The sequence below is a fragment of the Vulpes lagopus genome, chromosome 8 (assembly GCF_018345385.1).
Source record: "Vulpes lagopus strain Blue_001 chromosome 8, ASM1834538v1, whole genome shotgun sequence".
Lineage (NCBI taxonomy): Eukaryota > Metazoa > Chordata > Mammalia > Carnivora > Canidae > Vulpes > Vulpes lagopus.
Genome location: NC_054831.1, coordinates 67,544,179 through 67,567,803, shown reverse-complemented (window position 1 = coordinate 67,567,803; position 23,625 = coordinate 67,544,179). Strand labels below are relative to the sequence as shown.

General features: G+C 39.0%; 2 protein-coding genes across 6 annotated transcripts in view; one reads left to right on the top strand and one right to left on the bottom strand.

Moving 5' to 3' along the window:
* The window catches only part of YME1L1 (YME1 like 1 ATPase), a 46,424-nt gene extending 44,500 nt beyond the window's left edge, over positions 1-1,924 (bottom strand). For both annotated transcript variants that reach the window (XM_041765733.1, XM_041765734.1), the window contains exon 1: positions 1,747-1,924. In XM_041765733.1, coding sequence (XP_041621667.1) covers positions 1,747-1,779 — 33 coding nt within the window. In that variant the 5' untranslated portion in view covers positions 1,780-1,924. The remainder of the gene's footprint in view (positions 1-1,746) is intronic.
* Positions 1,925-2,091: 167 nt separating this feature from the next.
* The window catches only part of MASTL (microtubule associated serine/threonine kinase like), a 96,021-nt gene continuing 74,487 nt past the window's right edge, over positions 2,092-23,625 (top strand). For all 4 annotated transcript variants that reach the window (XM_041765732.1, XM_041765730.1, XM_041765731.1 and 1 more), the window contains exons 1-7: positions 2,092-3,140; positions 6,585-6,722; positions 14,377-14,516; positions 15,382-15,470; positions 19,074-19,180; positions 19,373-19,523; positions 22,815-22,987. In XM_041765732.1, the coding sequence (XP_041621666.1) occupies positions 2,955-3,140; positions 6,585-6,722; positions 14,377-14,516; positions 15,382-15,470; positions 19,074-19,180; positions 19,373-19,523; positions 22,815-22,987 (984 nt within the window). In that variant the 5' untranslated portion in view covers positions 2,092-2,954. The remainder of the gene's footprint in view (positions 3,141-6,584; positions 6,723-14,376; positions 14,517-15,381; positions 15,471-19,073; positions 19,181-19,372; positions 19,524-22,814; positions 22,988-23,625) is intronic.

Below are 23,625 nucleotides of genomic sequence, written 5' to 3'. Positions count from 1 at the left end.
ACACACTAGCATGCTGAAATACTAGGCATGAGTAATTGAAATGAAGTGCCTTTATGAGCTCCCTCCCAACCTCCTAATACACTAAATAAAAGCTCCTTACACTAACCCCCCACACACAGTGCTTTAAGAGTCATCTGTCTCCTCACTTGTAAGAAGTAATAAAGTTCTTTGTTTTCGACACTCCCTTGGGTTGTATTAGCAAACCCTGACTCCAAGACTTTGGTTATGTGGATACTGTGATCTTAGTAAATAGTATTTTCATGCATTCAGATTATCAAACCAGAAACATTTCTTTCCATCATCCCTCATATCCAAACCCTCATTAAATTCTATTCTTTGTACAAAACAAAGCAAACAAAAAAACCTAACTCATCCCCTTCTTTCCACAACCACTGCCTCCACTGTAGTGGTGCATTATCTCCTCCTGGATTACTGCAATAGCATCATTAAGTGAAAACTTAAGGGCAAGTGAAAACTCTTGCCCTTCTACAATCTCCACAGAAGCCAGAGTAAGTCTACTAACAATGTAAATCTGATCATGGCATTCTGTGCTTAAAAACATCCAATGGTTCCCAATACACTTAAAATCCAAAAAACCTTATAATTATTTTCTGTGTCATCTGCCTCAAGGCTTCTCCCCAACCTCATTTCTGTCATCACACATTTTCATCACTACAGTCTAGCCAAACTGCCTTATTTTTGTTCCTCCAATCAGCTAAGCCCTTCCCTATCTCAGGACCTCCAGATTATCCCTCCATATCCCTGGGATACCTGTTCACTTCCTTTCACTCTTCACCTGGCTAACTTCTATTCAATTTTTCTTCACATCCATCAAGATTACACATTTGTTTTGTCCACCTGGTAAGCACATTACTGATGTCCAATAATCATTTTCCATTACTCAGCCAATACTAGCAACAAGACAAAACAAAACACCCAGAGAAGTGGGGGTTACACAAAGGAATGAAATTACATGCTGAAACAACTGTTAAAAATTATTTTGAAATCTGAATGTGTTCAAAAACTGTTTATTTGCAAAACTGAGAACTTCAAAAAAAAAAAAAGAGGTATCAAAATGTTGCCACCAAAAAGATTTTTAAATGAACCAAGGACGAAACACTGTCACAAGTGATTACTCCTGAAAGAGGACAATTAAAAACCCTGGGAATGATTTTTTTCTGCCTTATCTTTTGCTTTATGAAAACATGGGAAAGAGACTGAATAAAAATAGCAACGCAAGCAGTCAGTAACTTAAAAATATATCCGTTTATTAGTCTTTTTTGGCCGGAAAAAAAGAACAAAAGGATGAATTCGTAGTATTCAAATTATTACAATATGTTTGAGTTAAATTCCATTTAAAAGGGAAAGAGCTGGGTATCGGGGTCGTTATAGTAAAATCTCTGGAGGGGTAATAAGACGGGAAGAAAACATTATTCGCTCCGTTTACACGAGGCACAGGCGTTTCCATCCTCACTCTGCACCCCCACCCCAGATGGATTCTCTAGTAAAAATTCCACGCTATCAACTCGATAAACCAAGGTCTCCATCATAACATGTCTCTGCTCCACCATCCGCCTTTTACTCTCAGCGTGGCCGCTGAGCCCTTCTCAACCCTAGGACTCGCTCTGGGTTGATCGCTTCCCTCCGAGGATCCCAAACGTAGAAAGAGCTTCTAAGAAACGCAAACGGCAAACAGCCGCGGTCAGGAGAGAAGGGGGAAAAAAAAGGACCGGATGCCAAACTCACCTGGGGCTGCACCGTACTCGACAGGGAAAACATCTCCTCCGGGCCCTCAGCGACCTCACCCGCCTGCCAAAAGCGCCCCTCTGTCCACGGCTCGGCGGGGAGGTGCTGAGCCCTTTTCTCCCCCTCCCGTCTAGCCCTTACTCTTCCTACTAACAGAAAATGGCCTCCCGAAAATGGCCTCCCCTTCTTACAGCTGCCGCAACGACAATCTGCCCGGAAGGCAAGGCTCCAATGCAACACTACTTCCGGGGCAGGTGGGCCGCACCACCAGGGGCATGCGTCCGCCCGCCAGCTTTTCACCGACTGGCGCACGTACTATTGCCGCTGAGGTGCCGGGGCCCCCAAACTGCTTGATGTTCTCGTTGAACAGTACAACGTTCTCTGGCCGGAGTTTTTTAAGCAGGGACGGCATAGATTCTGTTAAATCTTTGAACATCTAACTTCTTAAATCTTCCGATATACATACTCCTTTTCCGACTCGCCCTTGAGGAACTGTCATAAAGGTACTATGAGGTACTATCATGTATCTTTGGCTACAATTTGGTGCTCTTTATCTTCCATACAATAAATCGAAAATTCTTCCTGTTGGTCCTAACCTGCTTCAGTCAGGCAAGTTACATCCTGTTACTATATCAGATGACAGGGCCAGCCACGGGCTTCCTGCGCATCCAGTTTTTCCACATTCTGTGATTTCCACTGGCCAGACCGAACTGGCTTACGTTTCTCGCGAGGGTGCGAGGTCGCGAAGGAGTAAAAAAACAACAAAACAAAGCAAAAGCGAGATGAGGGCAGGGTCCCATCAACCTCGATTGAAGATCTGGAGAAACCTCAACGCTGCGATTGAGTTTCAAGTCCAAGTAGCCCCTTTTCCCTGCAGGCTAAAGACTGCCTGGGCCCCCCACCCCCACCCCCCGCCATTATTACAAATGAAGTAATTGGGTCGCGGTCGCCCTCCTCGAAGAGTCTGTGGTTGGTTGGAGAATTTCCCAGCGTCCCCGGCCGCACCGCCATTGGGTGCCTCCGCGCCTACCAACAAGAGGTGATCGGAGGGGCGGGGCTGCGCGGGGCGGGGTCCGCGGCAACGCGGTCACGTCACGGTCGACGGGCTGCGTGGGCGGGGCCTTCTTGCTTTGAACCCAGTTGGCGGGAGCTGCGGCTGGAAAGGGGTCGGAGTTGATGCTGCAGGCTTCCGTCTGGGCTGGCTCACGATGGAGGCCACTGCGGGGAGCGAGACGGAGAGTGGCGGAGACACGGTTACAGCGGAGTGCGCGAACAGGATCCCGGTGCCAAGACCTCCCTCCATTGAGGAATTCACCATAGTGAAACCCATTAGCCGTGGCGCTTTTGGGAAGGTGTATCTCGGGCAGAAAGGCGGCAAGTTGTATGCTGTGAAGGTAAGGAGTTGGGGAGTAAGAAGAGGGATAGAGTTCCGATCTTCGGGCCTCCTTCCTGCCTCCTGAACTGGGCAGGCCCCAGGGCTCTGGGAGTCCTATAACCCTGTGAGGTGGCTTCTTCCTTGGAGTGACGTGAGCGCCAGGAGGCTGGGTGTCTCGCCTCTGCCCCGCCCTTCTTTTCACACCGCGTCTGCTTAGGAGACACCAGGACTTCTGAGTCCTTTTTACCACCTTGACCTTTACCGGGATTGAGTTGGAAACATTAAATTTGAAACAATTTAAGACTAAACTAAAACATGTTAGAACATGTTACTCCTTTATCCTTGCAGCAGTATATACTTTTACAAAAGCATTTGAAGCTCTTCTGGCCGCTCTTGGTCCTCACCCATTCCCGTACTTTCAGATGACTCTTATTTCAGCACTGAGTGAGCATAAAAAGGGAAAGAAACCAGCAGTCTCACTGCTGATGTAGTTCCAGCTTCCTATTGGACATTGGTATGTGAATAGCTATCCTATATCTTGAAGAACAATCATTGCTCTCCACCTACCGTCTTAAACACTGAATCTTCCTTCTCGCCATTTAATAACATCACTTTCATCGCTTTCATTCAGGCTGGAAACTTGAGTCATTTTAACTTTCCACTACTTCATCTGTATAACCAAGGTCTCAACTAGTCCTGTCTAGTTCTGTCTCATATTCCTTTTTTTAATCCCTTCTATTCCATTCCCAAGTCTACCCAAATAGAGGGCTTCACTTTTTCTTTTGCTTTTCTCTTCCTCCCTCCCTCCCTCCCTCTCTCCCTTCCTTTTTAAAAGTACACATCAGTCTTTAGTAAAGATTGGGTAGATATCACCACAATCCAATTTTAGAACATACCCATTACCCTAAAAACACCTCCTGCCTTTCTGCAGCACTCTCTCCTAGTCCCAGGTAACCAGCAATCTACTTTCTATAGGTTTGCCTTTTCTCTACATTCCATGTAAATGGGATCATACAATATATAGTCTTTTGCATCTGTTTTTGGGTTTGGTGGAGTTTGTTATCTGTTTTTGAGATTCATCACACCTTCCTTTCCATACCTCGTCTATTGGAATAGACTCCTAACTAGGATCACTAATTTTTTCATCTGCTCCTTAGGCTGTGGCATGCAAGCTAAAGTCCAAACTCCTTAGAAAAGCAATCATAATAATAATAATAAATAATGATACTAAACTTCTACTGTAACTTCCACAAATCCTTTGTTCCAGCCACCCCAGACAATTGGCTAGTCCCTGAATACTGTGTATTATCTTGCCTCTGAGTTTGTGTTTACGCTGGCTCCTCTTTAAGAGCTTCTCTTCCACCATTCTCTGCTCTTCTCCACCTGTGTTATTTGCATATTAAGATTCATCTTTGAGGGATGCCTGGGTGGCTCAGTGATTGAGCGCCTGCGCTTGGCTCAGGACATGATCCTGGGGTCCTGGGATTAAGTTCTACATGAGGCTCCCTATAGGGAGCTTGCTTCTTCTGCTGCCTATGTCTCTATCTTTCTCTGTGTGTCTGTCATGAATAAATAAATAAAATCTTAAAAAAAAAAAAAAAAAAGATTCATCTTGGCTCCTCTTCAAACTTTCCCTGACCTTTCAGACCCACCTCATTGAAATTAATCTTCCTCGCTTCATATGTTCCATCAATTTTTTGCATTTCCTTCTACTGTGCTTCCTAATCAGTCATTATCAGTTGTTGAAATAAAGACACCAATTGATTTTTTTCAAAGAGTATTTGTTGAGTATCCCTTTTGTGTATAGGGTCTAGGGTCCAGTGGTGAACAAAACAAACATGCCTTCACAGAGCTTTCAATATAGTGGAATCATAGGTGAAATCATGTTAGAGGCTAGCTTTGTTAATTTCTCTCATTTTTCTTATGGAAAGGATATAAGGCTGGAATTTATAGTGTATTAATGATTTTATCAAATATTCTAATGAGTCTCTGGAAAAAATATGCCTTTTAATCATCATGATAAGTGATCTCAATGTTACTGACTGTTCAGTTTAGTGCTCTAATTTCAGTGTGGATATTATAGTTTTGCTTTTGTGCCAATTACCTTGAAACTTGAAAAGGGTAATTTGCTATTTTCTGTAAGACAGTATTTGAGACTTAACTTTCAGTAGTTCTCTCAAGATTTTTTTTTCTAGGCAAACAAAGTTCCCATATTATTATTCTTCCTCCTGATTCAGTTCTCATCCATCAAAGAATAGAAGTTTAAAAAAATTATTAGCCACTAATTATCTGTGCCTAGATTCCTGATTACCTGGGGGCTTATTAGGATCATTACTATCTTTTAAGTTTGTTATAAGAATAATGAATGGAGGGGTGCCTGGGTGGCTCTGTGGTTGAGCCTCTGCCTTTGGCTCAGGGTGTGATCCTGGGATCCTGGATCAGTCCCGCATCAGGCTGCCTGTGGGGAGCCTGCTTCTCCCTCTGCCTGTGTCTCTGCCTCTCTCTTTCTCTGTGTCTCTCATGAATAAATAAATAAATAAATCTTTAAAAAAAAAAAATAATGAGAGATCCCTGGGTGGCTCAGAAGTTTAGCACCTGCCTTCAGCCCAGGGCATGATCCCGGAGTCCCAGGATCGAGTCCCACCCACATCAGGCTCCCTGCATGGAGCCTGCTTCTCCCTATGCCTGTGTCTCTGCCTCTCTCTCTCTCTGTGTGTGTGTCTCTCATGAATAAATAAATAAAAATTTTAAAAATAAATAATGGGATTTTTTTTTAAGATTTTATTTATTTATTCATGAGAGACACAGAGACAGGCAGAGACAGGCAGAGGGAGAAGCAGGCTCCATGCAGGGAGCCCGATGCGGAACCTGATCCCAGGACCGTAGGATCATGCCCTGAGCCAAAGGCAGATGCTCAACCGTTGAGCCACCCAGGTGTCCCTTTTTTTCTAGTAATATGTAGGGCACTAGAGGAGCATTTGTTTACTTCTTTTTCCTTCTCAAAAGGGATGTGAGGGCAGCCCGGTAGCACAGCGGTTTAGCACCACCTGCAGCCTGGGGTGTGATTCTGGAGACCTGGGATCGAGTCCCATGTCAGGCTTCCTGCATGGAGCCTGCTTCTCCATCTGCCTGTGTCTCTGCCTCTCTCTCTCTCTCTCTCTCTCTCTCTCTCTCTCTGTTTGTCTCTATGAATAGATAAACAAAAATCTAAAAAAAAAAGGGATGTGATTCTTTTGCCACTGGGTTCCAAAATAAGCAGTTCTCTTGAAAAAAGTTTAGTTTTGTTTCACCATATTAGCTGTTTTTCTGACAGTTTCTTTTATTTTTCTGACAGTTTCTTGATGGTAATAATAATGGTATCTATGTTTTCCTCTCTCGTGGTTTTCACGAAGGCAACTCTGAAACCTGAGAACACTTTGTAATAAAAAATAAAATGAATGTATTGTTATGTTGTCTACCATAGGTTGTCAAAAAAGCAGATATGATCAATAAAAATATGACTCATCAGGTACAAGCTGAGAGGGATGCACTAGCACTAAGCAAAAGTCCTTTCATTGTCCATTTGTACTATTCACTACAGTCAGCAAACAATGTCTACTTGGTAAGTAAATGATTTTTTTTTTTTTCTTCTATTTAGCAGTCACTGAATTCAGTGGCTCAAGTTGACAAGGCGAGTGGGGGGCTGGCTGGCTTAGTCGGCAGCTTGATCTTAGGGTTCTGAATTCAAGCTCCATATTGGGTGTAGAGATTGTTTTAAAATAAATCTTTAAGGGGATCCCTGGGTGGCTCAGCGGTTTCGCGCCTGCCTTTGGCCCAGAGCGCAATCCTGGAGTCCCGGGATCAAGTCCCACGTCGGGCTCCCGGCATGGAGCCTGCTTCTCCCTCTGCCTGTGTCTCTGCCTCTCTCTCTCTCTCTCTCTCTCTCTCTATGTCTATCATAAATAAATAAAAATAAATTTAAAAAATAAATAAATCTTTAAAAATATATGTGTGTGTGTGTGTGTGTGTGGTGTGTGTGTGTATAATGGCACCTGAGTAGCTCAGTCAGTTAAGCATCTGCCTGCAGCTCAGGTCATGATCCCAGGGTCCTGGGATTGAGTCCTGCATCAAGCCTGCTTTTCCCTTTCCCTCTGCCTGCCACTCCCCCTGCTTGTTCATGCTCTTTCTCTGCCAGATAAATAAATAAAATCTTAAAAAAAGAAAAAGAATACAGTCTCTGGGTTAGAGTACTTGGGTTTGAATTCCAACTTTTCCACTTATTAGCTTTATAACTTTGGCCAAGTACCCTTACCTGTTGTATGAGTCAGGGTTCTCCAGAGAAAAAGAACTAATAGGGTGTGTGTGTGTGTGTGTGTGTGTGTGTGTGTGTGTGTGTGTGTAGAGGGTGGAGATTTAAGGAATTGTTCCATGTGATGGTCAGGGCTGGCAAGTGTGAAATCTGCAGGGTAAGCCAGCAGGCTGCAGACTCAGGGAAGAGTTAATGTTGTAACTCAGGTCAAAAAGCAGTGTAGAGGCAGAATTCCTTCTTTTTGGGGTGAGTTGGGGGTGGGGAGTATGAAGGACAACACCTTGATCTTTTTTCTTTTAATGCTTTCAGCTGGCTGGTTGGGGTCTGCCCAGATTATGGAGGGTCATCAGCTTTACTCAAAGTCTACCTAAATGTTAATCTCATCTGAAACACAACTTCACAGCAACATTGAGGTTCATGTTTCACTAAATCTCAGTACTATGGCTTAGTCAAATTGATACATAAGATTAACTACCCACCTCAGTCTCCTCATCTGCAAAATGGAGATAATAATAATACCTCAGAGGTTGTTATGAAATTTTAATCAGTTAATATAAAGCATATTAAACAGTATCTAGCACATAGTACTAAAAACATTGGTAAGTAAAGGAATACTATATAAAGTTTGGTGTATAGTAAGGAAAGATACTGGGAAGTGATGGATTTTGAGTGCATGGACTTTGAGGGTTGCTTGCTTTTCTTTTTTCTTTCTTTTTTTTTTTTTTTTTAAAGATTTTATTTATTCGTGAGAGACGCACAGAGAGGCAGAGACATAGGTAGAGGGCGTCCCAAGGATTGCTCACTTTTCATTTCTAATGAAGAATTTGAGGGAACAGGAATTGGTGGGGATATTTTGACTGCAAATTCTAGAGATCCTAACTTCTGAAATGGTCTGTGGATTAAATATTTGGTATCTCCAATGGCTTCTATTCAGCATGAACATAAATGGTTTTCTATGAATGAATGGATTTTAGGATGTAGATTTTATTTTATTTTATTTTTTATTTTTTTATTGGAGTTCAATTTGCCAATAGGATGTAGATTTTAGACTCCAGATCAGTAGTTTACCAACAGAATGCTTATTCCTTTCATAATCTGATCTGAGTGGAATTCCTTTATCCTCAATATGCTAAAGCTCTCTTGTAAGTATGTGGAACATTATTGTGTGACACTTCAACTTTTTGCTATATTAAAAACTCGAAACTGAACAGAACATTATATCCAACTTCATACTGTACACCTGAAAATTCAGGATAGATTATAAATATAGAGATGTGGCACCTGGGTGGCTCAGTGATAGAGCATCTGCCTTCGGCTCAGATCATGCTCTTGGGGTTCTGGGATCGAGTCCCACATCAAGCTCCGATGGGGAGCCCGCTTCTCCCTCTGACTGTTTTTCTGCCCCTCTCTCTGTCTCTCAGGAATAAATAAATAAAATCTTTAAAAAGTAATAAAAATTAAAAATAAAAATAAATAAAAATAGAGACAAATCTAAAACTCTTTTGGTACCTGATATTTAAATCCATTTCTAGTCTTTCAGTAAATCTGTGAGTAACTAACAGATTTAGACTAACATTTATGTGGTTTCAAATATTTGATGGGAGGGCCAGAAAACTTTGGAGAGTACAGAGTTTTTCTAGGAGAGTGGTGGGCACCATTTTTGCATTAGGACTAATTCAAAATCAATAAGTTTTTACACAGTTTAAGTACAAGAAATGTGATCATATTATAAATGGTGTTCTACATATTTTTTTCCCACCTACTGGTGACCTCATCCTTTTTAATGGCTATGCAGAATCACATGGATTTATTTAGGAATTCCATAATTTTTATAACAAATGCCCTTCACTGAGGGGGGCACTTGATGGGATGAGCACTGGGTGTTATACTCTATGTTGGCAAATTGAACTCCAATAAAAAATTTTTAAAAATTTTAAAATGAAAAAAAAAAAAGAAAAAACAAATGCCCTATTGATGAGTTGGTTTGGGTTCTTTTACCAATCTAAACAACATTCCAAAATGAATACCTTAGCATGGTACCTGGTTGCAGTGACCTTCTCTGTGAGAGATAAAACCTGGTAATGCTGTGGGGAGGGGTTTTGGAGCAAAGATACAAATTTGTATTGGAATTCACCCTCATAGCAATATTAAAGACAGCCCCTTAGGAGACACCTAGGTTTTAAGAAAGCCAGAGATCTGGGTCTACTTTATAGGATGGTTCTCTATCTGAAAGAGTTGAAAACAATACAGAGTAGCAGTAGGAAGGTGAAAACCAAGTACTATAGGAATAATTGACTTTCCATCTTTTAAGCCTGTGGTGAACCACATATGGCCCACTGTTTCTGCACAGCCTGTAAGCTGAGAATAGTATTTGTATTTTTAAAATGTTGAAAAAATCAAAGGAAGAATATTTCATTATACATGAAAATTATATGAAATTTGAACTTCAATGAACAAGTATTTTATTGGAACACAATTGTATCCTTTTGTTTCCTTACTATCTGTTGTTGTGCTACATTACAAGAGTGAGGTATTTGCCCACAGATCATATGTCTTGCAAAGCCTAAAATATTTACTGTTTGGCACCTTACAGAAAAAAAAAAAGGAAACATTGATACATTCCATTCCAGAGAAGGTAGAGGACTATTAAAGCACACAGTGCATATGAAGCAGTATGTAGTAAAGGGATTAGAGAGCACCAGGGAGAATTAAAGGATTAAAAACAATATCCTATTAGTTTCATGTGTAAATCATAGTGATTCCATATTTTTATACATTATTAAATGATCCCCACAATAAGTCTAGTTACCATCTGTCACCAAAGTTATTGCAACATCATTGACTGTATTTCCTATCCTGTACTTTTTATCCCTGTGACTTATGTATTTTATAACATTTTTTTTTAGAGGGGAGCAGAGCAGAGGGAGAGAGAGAATCTTAAGCAGGCTCTACACCCAGCACAGAGCCCAAGGTGGGACTCGATTTTACAACCCTGAGATCATGAGCTGAAATCAAGAGTTGGACACTTAACTGACTGAGCCAGCCAGGCGCCCCTATAACATTTTTATAGAAAGCAAAAAATGTATTGTAAGTTCATGATGAAACTTCCAATTCAATGGGAAATTATCAAATTTTTACTTAACATCTTTGAAGAGTATATAACATATAAAAATATTCTGGAAAGGGCAGCCCCAGTGGCGCAGTGGTTTAGCCGCCTGCAGCCCAGGGTGTGATCCTGGAGACCCGGGATCGAGTCCCACGTCGGGCTCCCTGCATTGAGCCTGCTTCTCCCTCTGCCTGTGTCTCTGCCTCTCTCTCTCTCTCTCTCTCTCTCTCTCTATCTCTGTGAATGAATAAATAAAATCTTTAAAAAAAAATATTTTCTGAAAAAAATGTATTCTTTTACCCTGACCATCTGGGTTCCTAATTACATAATTATTAATTTGCTTTAAGTTACAACATTATGTATATCTAATATTTTGAAAATAACAATATCAATATTTTTTTTGACATTAAAACAACTGGATTCAATTTAGGTTTTTTGTTGTTGTTGTTGTTGTCGTTTTTTTGCAGCTCTTTTTGTCCTTAGGATATACTATCAAAATTCTAGTTGGTTTTTTTTTTTTTTTTTTTAAGATTTTATTTATTTATTCATGAAAGACACAGAGAGGCAGAGATATAGGCAGAGGAAAAAGCGGGCTCCTCGAGGCAGCCCAATGTGGGACTTGATCCCAGGATGCCGAGACCACACCCCGAGCCAAAGGCAGATGCACAACTGCTGAGCCACCCAGGCATCCCAAAATTCTAGTTTTTGAAGTCACTTGAAATAAGTTTCTGCATGGTTATGAAACTAGAGATAGTGCGAGGGTCATTTGTTTCCCCTTTTTGTATCATAGATTTCTACGTAAAAAAGGGAATCCATGAAAGTACTAGAAAGGGGTACCTGGGTGGCTCAGTTGGTTAAATGTCTGCCTTTGGCTCAGGTCATGATCCCAGAGTCCTGGGATAGAGCCCCAAATGGAGCTCCCTAAGGAATCTGCTTATCCCTCTCTCACTGAGGTGAGATCCCCCCTCCCCACCCACTCGTGCTTGCTCATGTGTACTCTCTCAAATAAATAAAATCTTTCAAAAAAAAAAAGTACTAGAAGAAAACTGATATGAATATTTTTATAATCATAAATTGGTGTAGGTCTTATTAAGAACAAAATTAAACATTTGGCACAAAATAACCATTTATGTAGTCAAATATCAAGTTTGGAGAAAATATTCAGAGAATACACATACAAGACCAAAAATAGAGGTACCTGGCTGGCTCAGTCAGTGGAGCATGTGACTCTTGATCTTGGGGTTATGGGTTCGAGGCCCACATTGGGTGTAGAGATTACTTAAAAATAGAATTTTTAAAAATTTTATTTATGAGAGACCCACAGAGAGAGGCAGAGACATAGGCAGAGGGAAAGGCAGGCTCCTTGCAGGGAGCCTGAAGGGGGGGTCTCAATTCCAGGACCCTGGGATCATGTACTCAGCCATCCCAGGGCCCCTTAAAAGTAGAATCTTTTAAAAAAAGACCAAAAATAGTGTAAAGACCCTAAATCTCCCTGAAAGTCCTAAATCTTCCTGAAAATAAATAAGTCCATTTTTTCACAGAATGACAGATAAAAAGGATAAATAATTATTGTTGATGAGGATGTAAGAAAATAAACATTCTCATGAGTTCAAATACAGTATCTGTTTATTTATTTGCCTTCTACTGAATTATAAACTCTTTCAGTGCAGAGACATTTTATTCATACTTAAATTACCAGAGCTAGCAAGTGTGTAGCACAGATTTTGGGCTTAGTAAATGTTTTAATGATTGATCTCATCAGTGAACATTGACTAGCAGGGAAACTATTGACCTAAAGAGGAAAGAAAGGACTTAGTTTTATGAAGTTATTATGAGGCAGTGTTTTATACCTTAAAACTATATGAGTTTTATAGAATAATGACTACTGTATGTAGAGGAATAGTAGAGCTCTGCAACCACATAGCAATAGTGGTTACAAACAAGAATCATCTCTGGTCACACGATGCTAAGATCAGTGCTTGCACATTTGTTGGGAAGTAGCTTATTTACATACTCTCAAAGTATTTCCACCCATTACTTATTAATTACCAAGGGATTAAAAAAGTGTTTCTTCAATGGAGACATATGGAAATCACCACCTTAACTAAGTGATCAAAGTCAACATCACCAGTAATGGAACATGCTGACATTAGGTGTCTCATCTGGTGGGAATCTCTAAGAAAAAGTCAACATTACTTATTTAGAATTCCTGCCAAAAATGCAAACCTGAATTGAGTAGTAAGGAAATAATCAGATGTCAGGAAAGACTGCCCCCCTCAAAAAAAAGGCAAAAAACTGCCCTAGATTAAAGGAGCCTGAACAACCATGATAACTAAATCCCATGGGGGTCCTAGCTTGAGCAAGAGGGTGAGGGAAATTGCTGTTAAGGACATTTATTTATTTATTTTTTAAGATTTATTTATTTATTTATTTATTTATTTATTTATTTATTTATTTATTTATTCATGATCGACAGAGAGAGAGAGAGAAGCAGAGGGAGAAGCAGGCTCCATGCAGGGAGCCCGATGCAGGACTTGATCCCGGGACTCCAGGATCCTGCCCTGGGCCAAAGGCAGGCGCCAAACCACTGAGCCACCCAGGGATCCCTTGTTAAGGACATTTATTTAGATGCTCAGAGAAATTTGAACACAGACTATAGATTATATTATTATATTAGTGTAAAATTCCTTAAATTTTATTTTTCTGTAGTAATGTAAAAATATCCTTGTTAGGGCAGCCTGGGTGGCTCAGCGGTTTAGCGCCGCCTTCAGCCCAGGGCCTGATCCTGGAGACCCGGGATCGAGTCCCACGTCGGGCTCCCTGCATGGAGCCTGCTTCTCCCTCTGCCTGTATTTCTGCCTCTCTCTCTGTGTTTCTCATGAATAAATAAAATCTTTTTTTTTTTAATTTTTATTTATTTATTATAGTCACAGAGAGAGAGAGAGAGGCAGAGACACAGGCAGAGGGAGAAGCAGGCTCCATGCAGGGAGCCCGACGTGGGACTCGATTCCGGGTCTCCAGGATCGCACCCTGGGCCAAAGGCAGGCGCCAAACCGCTGCGCCACCCAGGGATCCCAATAAATAAAATCTTAAAAAAAAAAAAAAAAAATCCTTGTTAGAAGATACATGTTGAAAAATTTGGCAGCGACAGGTCATGACCTCTTCAACTTTATTCTCCAGTTATTTAGCAAAACCTTAAAAGTTGTAAATGTCAGTTGTTGATGTTGCCACATTTTTAAAACTGTTTAGTCAGAATAAAAATACATGAATTTAAGATATTTATGTTAATATTTGTGTCTTTTGTTTATTATGTAACATAATTATGTTATTAACATTTATTTTATATTCCTATATGTGGAGAGGAAAAAAGCAAATGTGGCAAAATGCTCACAGTGGGTGAATCTAGATGAAAAATATATGGAAAAAAAAGAAACATATATGGGACTATTCTTATACTTTTTCTGTAAGTCTGAATTTTTGTTCAGATTAAACAGTTTAACTTCACTTTAAAAAATTATATGGCAGGACGCCTAGGTGGTTCAGCAGTTGAGCATCTGCCTTCAGCTCAGGGTGATTCCTGGGATCGAGTCCTACATCACGCTCACGGCATGGAGCCTGATTCTCACTCTGCCTGTGTCTCTGCCTCTCTCTCTCTCTGTATCTCTCATGAATAAATAAAATCTTAAAAAAAAAAAAACTATATGGCAACATGAGCAAACTTGGTTATTAATATGTAGTGATATCAAGAAAATGTGTCTATTGCAGAACCATGCTAAAAATGTATAACTGTAACCCTCAACTAATGTTTTTAAAGTAATAATGTTATTTTTATTTTGTGACATATATATTCCTTTTTGATAGGTAATGGAATATCTTATTGGTGGAGATGTCAAGTCTCTCCTACATATATATGGTTACTTTGATGAAGAGATGGCCGTGAAATATATTTCTGAAGTAGCCTTGGCTCTGGACTATCTTCACAGACATGGAATCATCCACAGGTAAAGTTCTACAAACTATTCCTTAAAAGTGCAAGTAATCAAATTATGTATTAGATATTTGAGTTGGAAATATTTGCATAACCATGTGCCCATGTATCCAGGTTATCTAAAGTTTGGGAGTAACTTATGTGAGTTTAGAAGATAGAATTTCTTCTAATGAGGGCTTAGTTGGTTAACCATCTGCCTTAAGCTCAGGTCATGATCCCAGAGTGCTGGTTCAAGCCCCACATTGGGCTCCCTGCTCAACAGAGAGTCTGCTTCTCCCTCTGCCCCTCCCCCAGCTCGGGTTCTCTCTCTCTCTCTCTCATCAATAATGTCTTTCAAAAAAATAAAAGCACTAAATTAAAAAAAAAATAGAAACTCCATCAACTCTTCTTTATCTCCTCCCCTCCCTGTGTTTTAAATATGTTGCTTTGAGCATGGGTACACCATTTTGTTGTGAAGAATTTTCCCACTCTGCTACTGTCATACAAAAGTGCTGTATTTTATAATTCTAACTTACAATGTTTCAGTCTGCAACTAAAGTCATGGCTCTTCTCTCTTAAAGTTTAGTCTTACCCTCCTTGAAAGAGGTAAATATGATTTTGACTTGGCCTGAGGTTTATTTGTTTTAATAGGCTATCTAATAAATAATGCCAAAGATAATCAGTATTAAATCGGTTCACTTTCTTGTAGGTTCAGATATACAGAAGATTATTTACAGAGAGTGTTTTTTTGCACTTTCAGAGCCAGTGATAAGTGTCTTATTTTAGAGAAACTAAATAAGGTTTGATTCTTCTGCAACTTTCTGGGTATTTCCTTGCTATTTCTAACATTACCACTAGCTCTTTTTTAATTATCTGCTATTTGTCTTTTCTATGTGCAGGGATTTGAAACCAGACAATATGCTTATTTCAAATGAAGGTCATATTAAACTAACAGATTTTGGGCTTTCCAAAATTACTTTGAATAGAGGTAAGGAAAATAGCAGGTTAGTACCTTTTTAAAAACCCAACAACTACATGCTATTAACTTACATTATTTTGTTAGCTTATAGTGGCTAAAATTTGATGATTATTTGTTCCAAAGAAAGACTAGAAAAGCATAATGGTATTAAAAATAAATATGAGGGATGCCTGAGTTGCTCAGTGGTTGAGGATTTGCCTTCAGCTCAGGTCATGATCCCGGGGTCCTGGGACCAAGTCCCACATTGGGCTCCCTGCAAGGAGACTGTTTCTCCCTCTGCCTGTGTTTTTCTGCCTCTTTTTTTTTGTCTCTCATGAATAAATAAATAAATACAATCTTTAAAAATTAAATACATAAAGATGAGAATGGGAATAATTGTTCCTAAATCCTCAAAGGCACTCAAAAATCTTTGAATCTTCAAAGAGGAACTCAGAATTTCTGTTCTCCTGACTTTTTGTCTCTATTGAAACTGATTTGAACAATTAAACATCGGTAAAATGACTAAAATACCTATAACATGATGAACCATAATGCCTACAGAACTTATTCACACAGACAAGATCACCACGAAGACCTTGATAAAAGACAAACTGAACACAATTCAGACACTTGTTTTGGAAGTATGTTAATTTCACTACTAGCGATGAAAGTAATGCTAATTTAAAAAATAGCAAATGAATCACACTATTAAGCTAGGCAAAAAAAAAAAAAAAGAGAACTGAAGATCTAAAGTTAATGAGGCTGCAAAAGCACAGTTAGTTTTTCTAGACACTATAGATTATTAGCACAGTGCTTTCCAACAGATACCTACCAATGTGTTTTAAGAAACAAAAAAGTTGGGCAGCCCGTGTGGCTCAGCGGCTTAGCGCCTGCCTTTGGCCCAGGGTGTGATCCGCGAGTCCCAGGATCTGAGTCCCACATCGGGCTCCCTGCATGGAGCCTGCTTCTCCCTCTGCCTGTGTCTCTGCCTCTCTCTTTCTCTTTCTCTCTCTGTCTCTCTTGTCTCATGAATAAATAAATAAAATCTTTATTAAAAATTTAAAAAAAGAAACAAAAAAGTTTAATTCTTTTTGGCCTAGTCTGTCTTGGAATTTATTCTAAGGAAACTGTTCAAGAGAACAAAATGAATGAATAAAACTTTGTAGCACCTTTGTTTCTTATAGGGAGAAACTAGAAATTACTTATGTTTAATTATTTTTAAACATTTTATTTATTTATTCATAGACACACAGAGACAGAGGCAGAGACACAGGCAGAGGGAGAAGCAGGCTCCATGCCGGGAGCCCGACGTGGGACTCGATCCCGGGTCTCCAGGATCACACCCCAGGCTGCAGGCGGCGCCAAACCACTGCGCCACCAGGGCTGCCCCTATTCATGTTTATTATAGAAACATGAATACCTGTGAGCTTATCAATTTGGTAACCTATTGTGTTACCTATTAAAATGATAGCATTTAGAAGTAAATGAACAGTAAAGCACAAAATTGGACTTACCGTGGGATTGTAATTTTTTTTTGGGGGTGGGGATTGGGGGATTTTTTTTGGGGGGGGGATTAATTTTTTAAAAAGAAATACAGATCTATCAATCTTAAACTGCAAGTACAAATTTCAAAAAGTTTTGAGTACCTAAGGATTTTCATTTAATTTGATAAAATCTGACCTGAGCTGATGTGAGGTATTTATGATTTTTATTAATCCCATTTCACATAACTACTCAGATGCTTCATAGCAGTAATAATAATATTTGAGTACAACTGGCTAGATGAGAAGCCACTAAGGATGTTTCTTACTATACAGTACACTGGATATTTACCCAAAGAAAACAAAAACACTAATTCAAAAAGATATTGTGCATCCTTATGTTAATTGCAGCAGTGTTTCCAATAGCCAAGATAGGGAAGCAATCCAAGTGTCCATCATTAGATGAATTGATAAAGAAGGTGTAGTGCAGGGATGCCTGGGTGTCTCAGTGGTTGAGCATCTGCTTGGGCTCAGGTCCTGATCCCGGGTCTGAGGGTCGAATCCCGCATCAGGCTCCCTAAGAGGAACTCACTTCTCCCTCTGCCTATGTCTCTGCTTCTCTCTCTGTGTCTCTCATGAATAAAATAAAATCTTAAAAAAAAAAAAAAAAAAGAAGAAGATGTGGTGTACACACACACACAATAGAATAGTACTCAGCCATAAAAGAAGAATGAGGTCTTTCCATTTGTGACAACATGGATGGACCTAGACAGGAATATGCTAAATGAAATAAGTTAGACAGAAAGAGAAGTACTTATGATTTCACTTATATATGGAATCTAAAAAAACAAAGCAGAGACAAGACCCATTAATACAGAGAACAAACTGATAAATGTTGGGGAGAAAGGGCAAAAGGGTAAAAAATGGGTGAAAGGGGGTGGAAGACACAGGCTTCTAGTTATGAAATGAATAAATTATGGGGATGAAAAAAACAGCGTGGATGGAACTGGAGGGTATTATGCTGAGTGAAATAAGTCAATCGGAGAAGGACAAGCAGTGTATGTTCTCATTCATTTGGGGAATATAAATAACAGTGAAAGGGAATATAAAGGAAGGGAGAAGAAATGTTGGGAAATATCAGGAAGGGAGACAGAACATAAAGACTCCTAACTCGGGGAAACGAACTAGGGGTGGTGGAAGGGGGGAGGAGGGCGGGTGTTGGAGGGGAATGGGTGACGGGCACTGAGGTGGACACTTGACGGGATGAGCACTGGGTGTTTTTCTGTATGTTGGTAAATTAAACACCAATAAAAATTAATAAAAAAAAAAAAAGAAAAGTACAGGATAATAAATACAAACAAAGGGATCTATATACCCAATGTAGGGCTCTAACTCATGACCCTGAGATCAGGGAGTCACACGCTCTACCGACTGAACCAGCCAGGCACCTACCATTTTTGGTATCTAAAGTACTGTGTTCTTTAGAACTCACATATAATGTAGTGAACATTGAATTATTTTACAACGTTATGCCCTGAAACTGATAAAAATTCTGAATAAATTTCTATCTTGACCTATTGAAATTTAATTTATATTCCTAATATTCCTTTCTTAATATTTCTTACCACATCCTTTTCTAGTATTTGATTTACCAAGAATTATTTTCTTGCCAGTGGGGTAATATTCTTGTTTAGTGACTACTCCCTAATTTGGGTTGTTACATTGTGTTCTATTCATTTTAGAGCAAGACTGTTCTATGAAAGTTTAACAATTTCAATCACTTGCTTTTTTTTAATAGGGAAATATTTATTTATTTGACCCTTTTCATCCATTTCTCCTATCCCCCACCCCTGTTTCTGGCATCCATCAATCTGTTCTTTATACCTGTGAGCTTAGTTTTGTTTTGTTTTTTAAGATTCTATATATAATAGGAGTCATACAGTATTTGTCTTTCTTTGTCAGCTTGGTTGTATATGTTTACTCTGTGGTGTGGTGCCTTCTCTGGATATGTTCATCTTACACGAGCTAGTGTTAAAGATAATGTTAATAATGTGGAAAAGGAGTCAAAGTTTAGAACAGATGATTATTGCCTAGTAAGTCAACAGCATTGAAGTTTTTAAAGAATTTCATATACTTTTCTTTCCATACATAGATATCAATATGATGGATATCCTTACAACACCGTCAATGGCTAAACCTAGACAAGATTATTCAAGAACCCCAGGACAAGTGTTATCTCTCATCAGCTCTTTAAGATTTGTAAGTATTTGATTAGAAAAAGTTCACATAACATGCCCTTTCATGATTGCCACTTAAAATTTTCAAACTTGTTTAAAATAAATTTAAATATCAAGGATGTTGAGTTACTTTAACATTATCTACATAAATGGTTGGTATTTAGGTGGTATTTTTGTAGAGTTAAATCATAGCATTTGTTTTTTTCTTTCATAGTACACACCAGCTGCAGAAAAAAACAAAGACTCTGCAAATATTCTTTCAACCCATGTATTTGAAACATCACAGCTCTCTCAAGGACTAATTTGTCCCATGTCTGTAGATCACAGGGATACCACTCCTTATTCTAGCAAACTACTACACTCATGTGAGTATAAAAGAAAAAATAGTTTATTCCATTAAGTGTGTCTTTTGAGAAACAAAATATTTTTGAATTTTTTAATTTCTAATGTAGATTTGAAAGCCAATACTTGAACAGTCTGTGGCATTCCTACATTTCCTAATGTAAATGCCATTTCTGACACAGATTGCTGCAGATCTTTTTTTTTTTTTTTTATAAAATTTTTATTTTAAGTAGTCTCTCCACCCAACTTAGGGCTGGAAATTACAACCCTAAGATCAAGAGTCACATGCTCTACTGACTGAACCAGCCAGGCCCCCAGTTGCAGCTCTGTAAGTCAACAGAGTAAAATATCTAGCTAATGAGATATGCTTCAATTAGCTTGGTATTAGAATGATCATTGGATAAATTTCACTGTACTGGGTCTATGGAAGACTTATATAGAGAAGATATAGTATCTATAATATTTTGTGTCTTTATAAAATTATTTCCAAAAGATTTTGAAATAAAATAGCTGAAGTAAAAATATAATTTTTTGTTAGCATACAATAAAAAAAAGTAGTAGAGGAAGAGAATGGGACATTTGTATAGCACTTCACCTTTTATAAGTCAGCAGGGGTGGATGGTTTCTTAAAAAAGATTTTATTTATTTATTTGAGAGAGAGAGAATGCATGCAAGCATGAGTAGGGTAGGGGCAGAGGGAGACCCAGACTCCCTCCTGAGCAGGGAGCCAGACATAGGACTTGATCCTGGGATTTCAGGATCATGACCTGAGCTGAAGGCAGACACTTAACTGACTGAGCTACCCAGGTGCCCAGAAATGTGGATGATTTAGTTCTCTTCAGTCATGTTTTTTGTCTTGAGAATGTGAATAATGACGCTTTGAAGAACAATTAGTTAACATGTTTTCATAGACGTTAACCTCATTTTGAATTTGGTCCTCAAATCTGTACGTGTCCAGGATATCTCACTTAGAAATGAGAAACCTAATGTTTGAAAACGTTTAGTTTCACACTAGTAATGGGTAAGCCAAGTCCTGATTGCAAATAAAATTTTCTGTCCATTAACCCTTTCTTCCATAGTCACTGAGTCTTATTTCTTCTGTCAAAATCACTTCTATGGAAAACTAAGTGGCTGAAAAATGTATATAGCTTTGATAAATACAAAACTACTAAAATACAGAATATGCAGATGTTACTACAGCCTTATTCTTAAATGAAAGTACATGCATCTTCCTGAGTTGTTTTCTTCATCTAGTCAGAAGTAGATCAGGGCAAGGCACCCTGCTGGTCACTATGTAGCTATTAAGATGAATGAGAGCAGTCCTTGCCTCAGAAGAACTTGTAATTCTGTGCTGACTACATGTGTAAAAGGATTAAAAATAGCTCCTCTAAAATCATAAGAAGGATACTGTGATACAACACAGACAGTGTTAAATGCTAATTGAGAAAATCAGGAATGGTTCTCAGTAAAGACACAGCAATAGCTCCAAATGTATTAGAAAAAAGAATTTCAGGGATGTCTGGGTGGCTCAGCGGTTTAGCGTCTGCCTTCGGCTCAGGGTGTGATCTCGGAGTCTGGGATTGAGTCCCACATCGGGCTCTTCTTGTGGAGAGCCTGCTTCTCCCTCTGCCTGTGTCTCTCCCTCTCTCTCTGTCTGTCATGAATAAATAAATAAAATCTTAAAAAAAAAAAGCATTTCAGATAGAGGAATGAACAAAGGCATGGACACTTGGAAGTATCCCATCTTCAGACAATGGGGACTGACTGTGTTATGTCAGAATGAGAAGCATGTGCAATGGGAAAGGACATTTAGCAGATAGATGGGGAAGGATCAAGTGTCATTATAGGGAACCTAGAATTTAAGCTGTAGAACAAGGGGAATCATCAAAAGTTCCAAAGAGAGAAATGGTCTCATCATATCAGTGATCCAAAAAGAACTCTTTAGCAAGTATACAGTATGCACATGGCATTGAGGTAGACAGAAATGTCCACATTAGTGGGGAAAGGTAAGCTGAGTGGTTTAGTCAACTACCAAGGTCAGTGTCCAGTGAGTTTCAGGAATTTCACTGAGAGGGTTTATGTACCAAAAATAAAGTTGTTTTAGATGGCCATTGGGGGCTGCCTGGGTGGCTTGGTTGGTTGAGCGTCTGCCTTTGGCTCAGGTCATGATCCCACGGCCTTGGGATAGAGTCCCACATTGGGCTTCCTGCAGCAAGTCTGCTTCTCCTCCTGCCTGTGTCTCTGCCTCTCTCTGTATGTCTCCCATGAATAAATAAATAAAATCTTTTAAAAAAAAAAAAAACTTTAAAAAAAAATATGGCCATTGGAACTCTATACTTCTAATTTTAAAGTTCCAAGGTTCATTAAATCAAAAAACTGTACAAACTTACTTGGGATTAAAGTAATGTGTTTTACCTAAACTCTTTGGGAAAGAAAAAACAAGATATACAGATCTTTATCTGTATATGGAAAATCTGTATATGCACAAACTATGATCTTTAGTAAAAGCATAGTTGCCTATTTTGTCTCATAAGTTCAGAAACGAGTTTATATAATAAACCAACATGTATCATGTAGGTGATGCTACCATCTTGCACTGGCTTGCTGTTAGCCAAGTCACTGTTACTTATCTTACAGTAGTATTAAAAAAAAAAACAAAAATCTTTATGGATGTGGATAATTTCACACTGTAATCACATAAACTTCAACATTAGAATAAAGCTATTTTTTTAATTTGAGAGAGAACACAAGTGGGAGGGGCAGGGAGAGAGAGAGAGCATCTCAATCAAGACTCTGTGCTAAGCATGGAACCCAAATTCAAGGCTCAGTGTCACGACCCTGGGATTACAACCAGAGCGGAAACCAACAATCAGATGCTGAACTGATGTGCCACCCAGGCACCCCTAAAACTATGGTTTTAATTAAACACAAATTGAACTGAGTAAATTTGGTGACATTCCCATCTTATATCATATGTGGATATAGCATATCAGTAATACTCCTTTATCAAGATGAGTTTCAAATTGGATAATGGGTGTTCCCCTAATTACAATTTAGTTCTTTTGTCCTGATTTTCACTTGTGAATGTTAAGGGTTATTTTTGGTTTTTGTTTTGTTTTGTTTTTTTCCTAAACGTTCATAACCGTACTTGTATGTCTAAAATACCTGAGCTGTCCTGTGGATTAAATAATGCTTACACAGAGTCATGATATACATACTTATTAATACCTTGCCTAATTAACTGGAAAGATTCAGGTTCAGTGAGGAGCTCAGAAAGATGTGACATAAGCCTCAGTGTTTTCTGTTCCCTCCAGGTCTTGAAACAGTTACCTCCGATCCTGGGATGCCTGTGAAGTGCCTGACATCTAATCTACTGCAGTCCAGGAGAAGGCTGGCTACATCAAGTGCCAGCAGTCAGAGCCACACCTTCCTGTCCAGTGTGGAGTCTGAGTGCCACAGCAGTCCCAGATGGGAAAAGGACTGCCAGGTTAGAGGGACATTTATCTGAACCCAGGCCAATTTCATGTCACATGAATGATGGAGACACTTTATACTTTTCTGTGTAAATTCTGTAAGGAAATGAAACTTAGGTAAATGGCAGTCAAGATAGTCTTCATATCCCTGTATATTCTGTCAAATTACATCATGTTGAAGGGAAACCTAGACTCTAGTCTTAAGAAATTCAATGAATATTATTCTCAGTAATATGATGGTCTTCACTGTTGGATATTTGTATTCTAGAAGTCAGGTCAGATTATTTTTTAGTCAAGGCAGGATTTCTCAATCTTTTTTCGTCTCTTATAGGCTGCTCTATAGATAATACACACTATAGGACAAACAGGTTTCCATTCCTAATACTGTTAGTTCACCTCTTTCCTGTTCAAGAAAACATATTGTATAAGTATTTTGTTATTATCATTTGCATCATCATTTCATCTTGTTGACAGTGGATTTTAATTTCTGTTATTTTGGGCTTTAATTATAAATTATGGTTAGTTTAGCTTCACCTTTATCAGCTTGGTTTTATTATACTTGTACAAAGTGATCTGTTTAACAAAATTTTTGTCTATAATTTTCCATTAACTATATTTTTAAGTCCTGTGCATTTTGTAATTCAAAACAGAA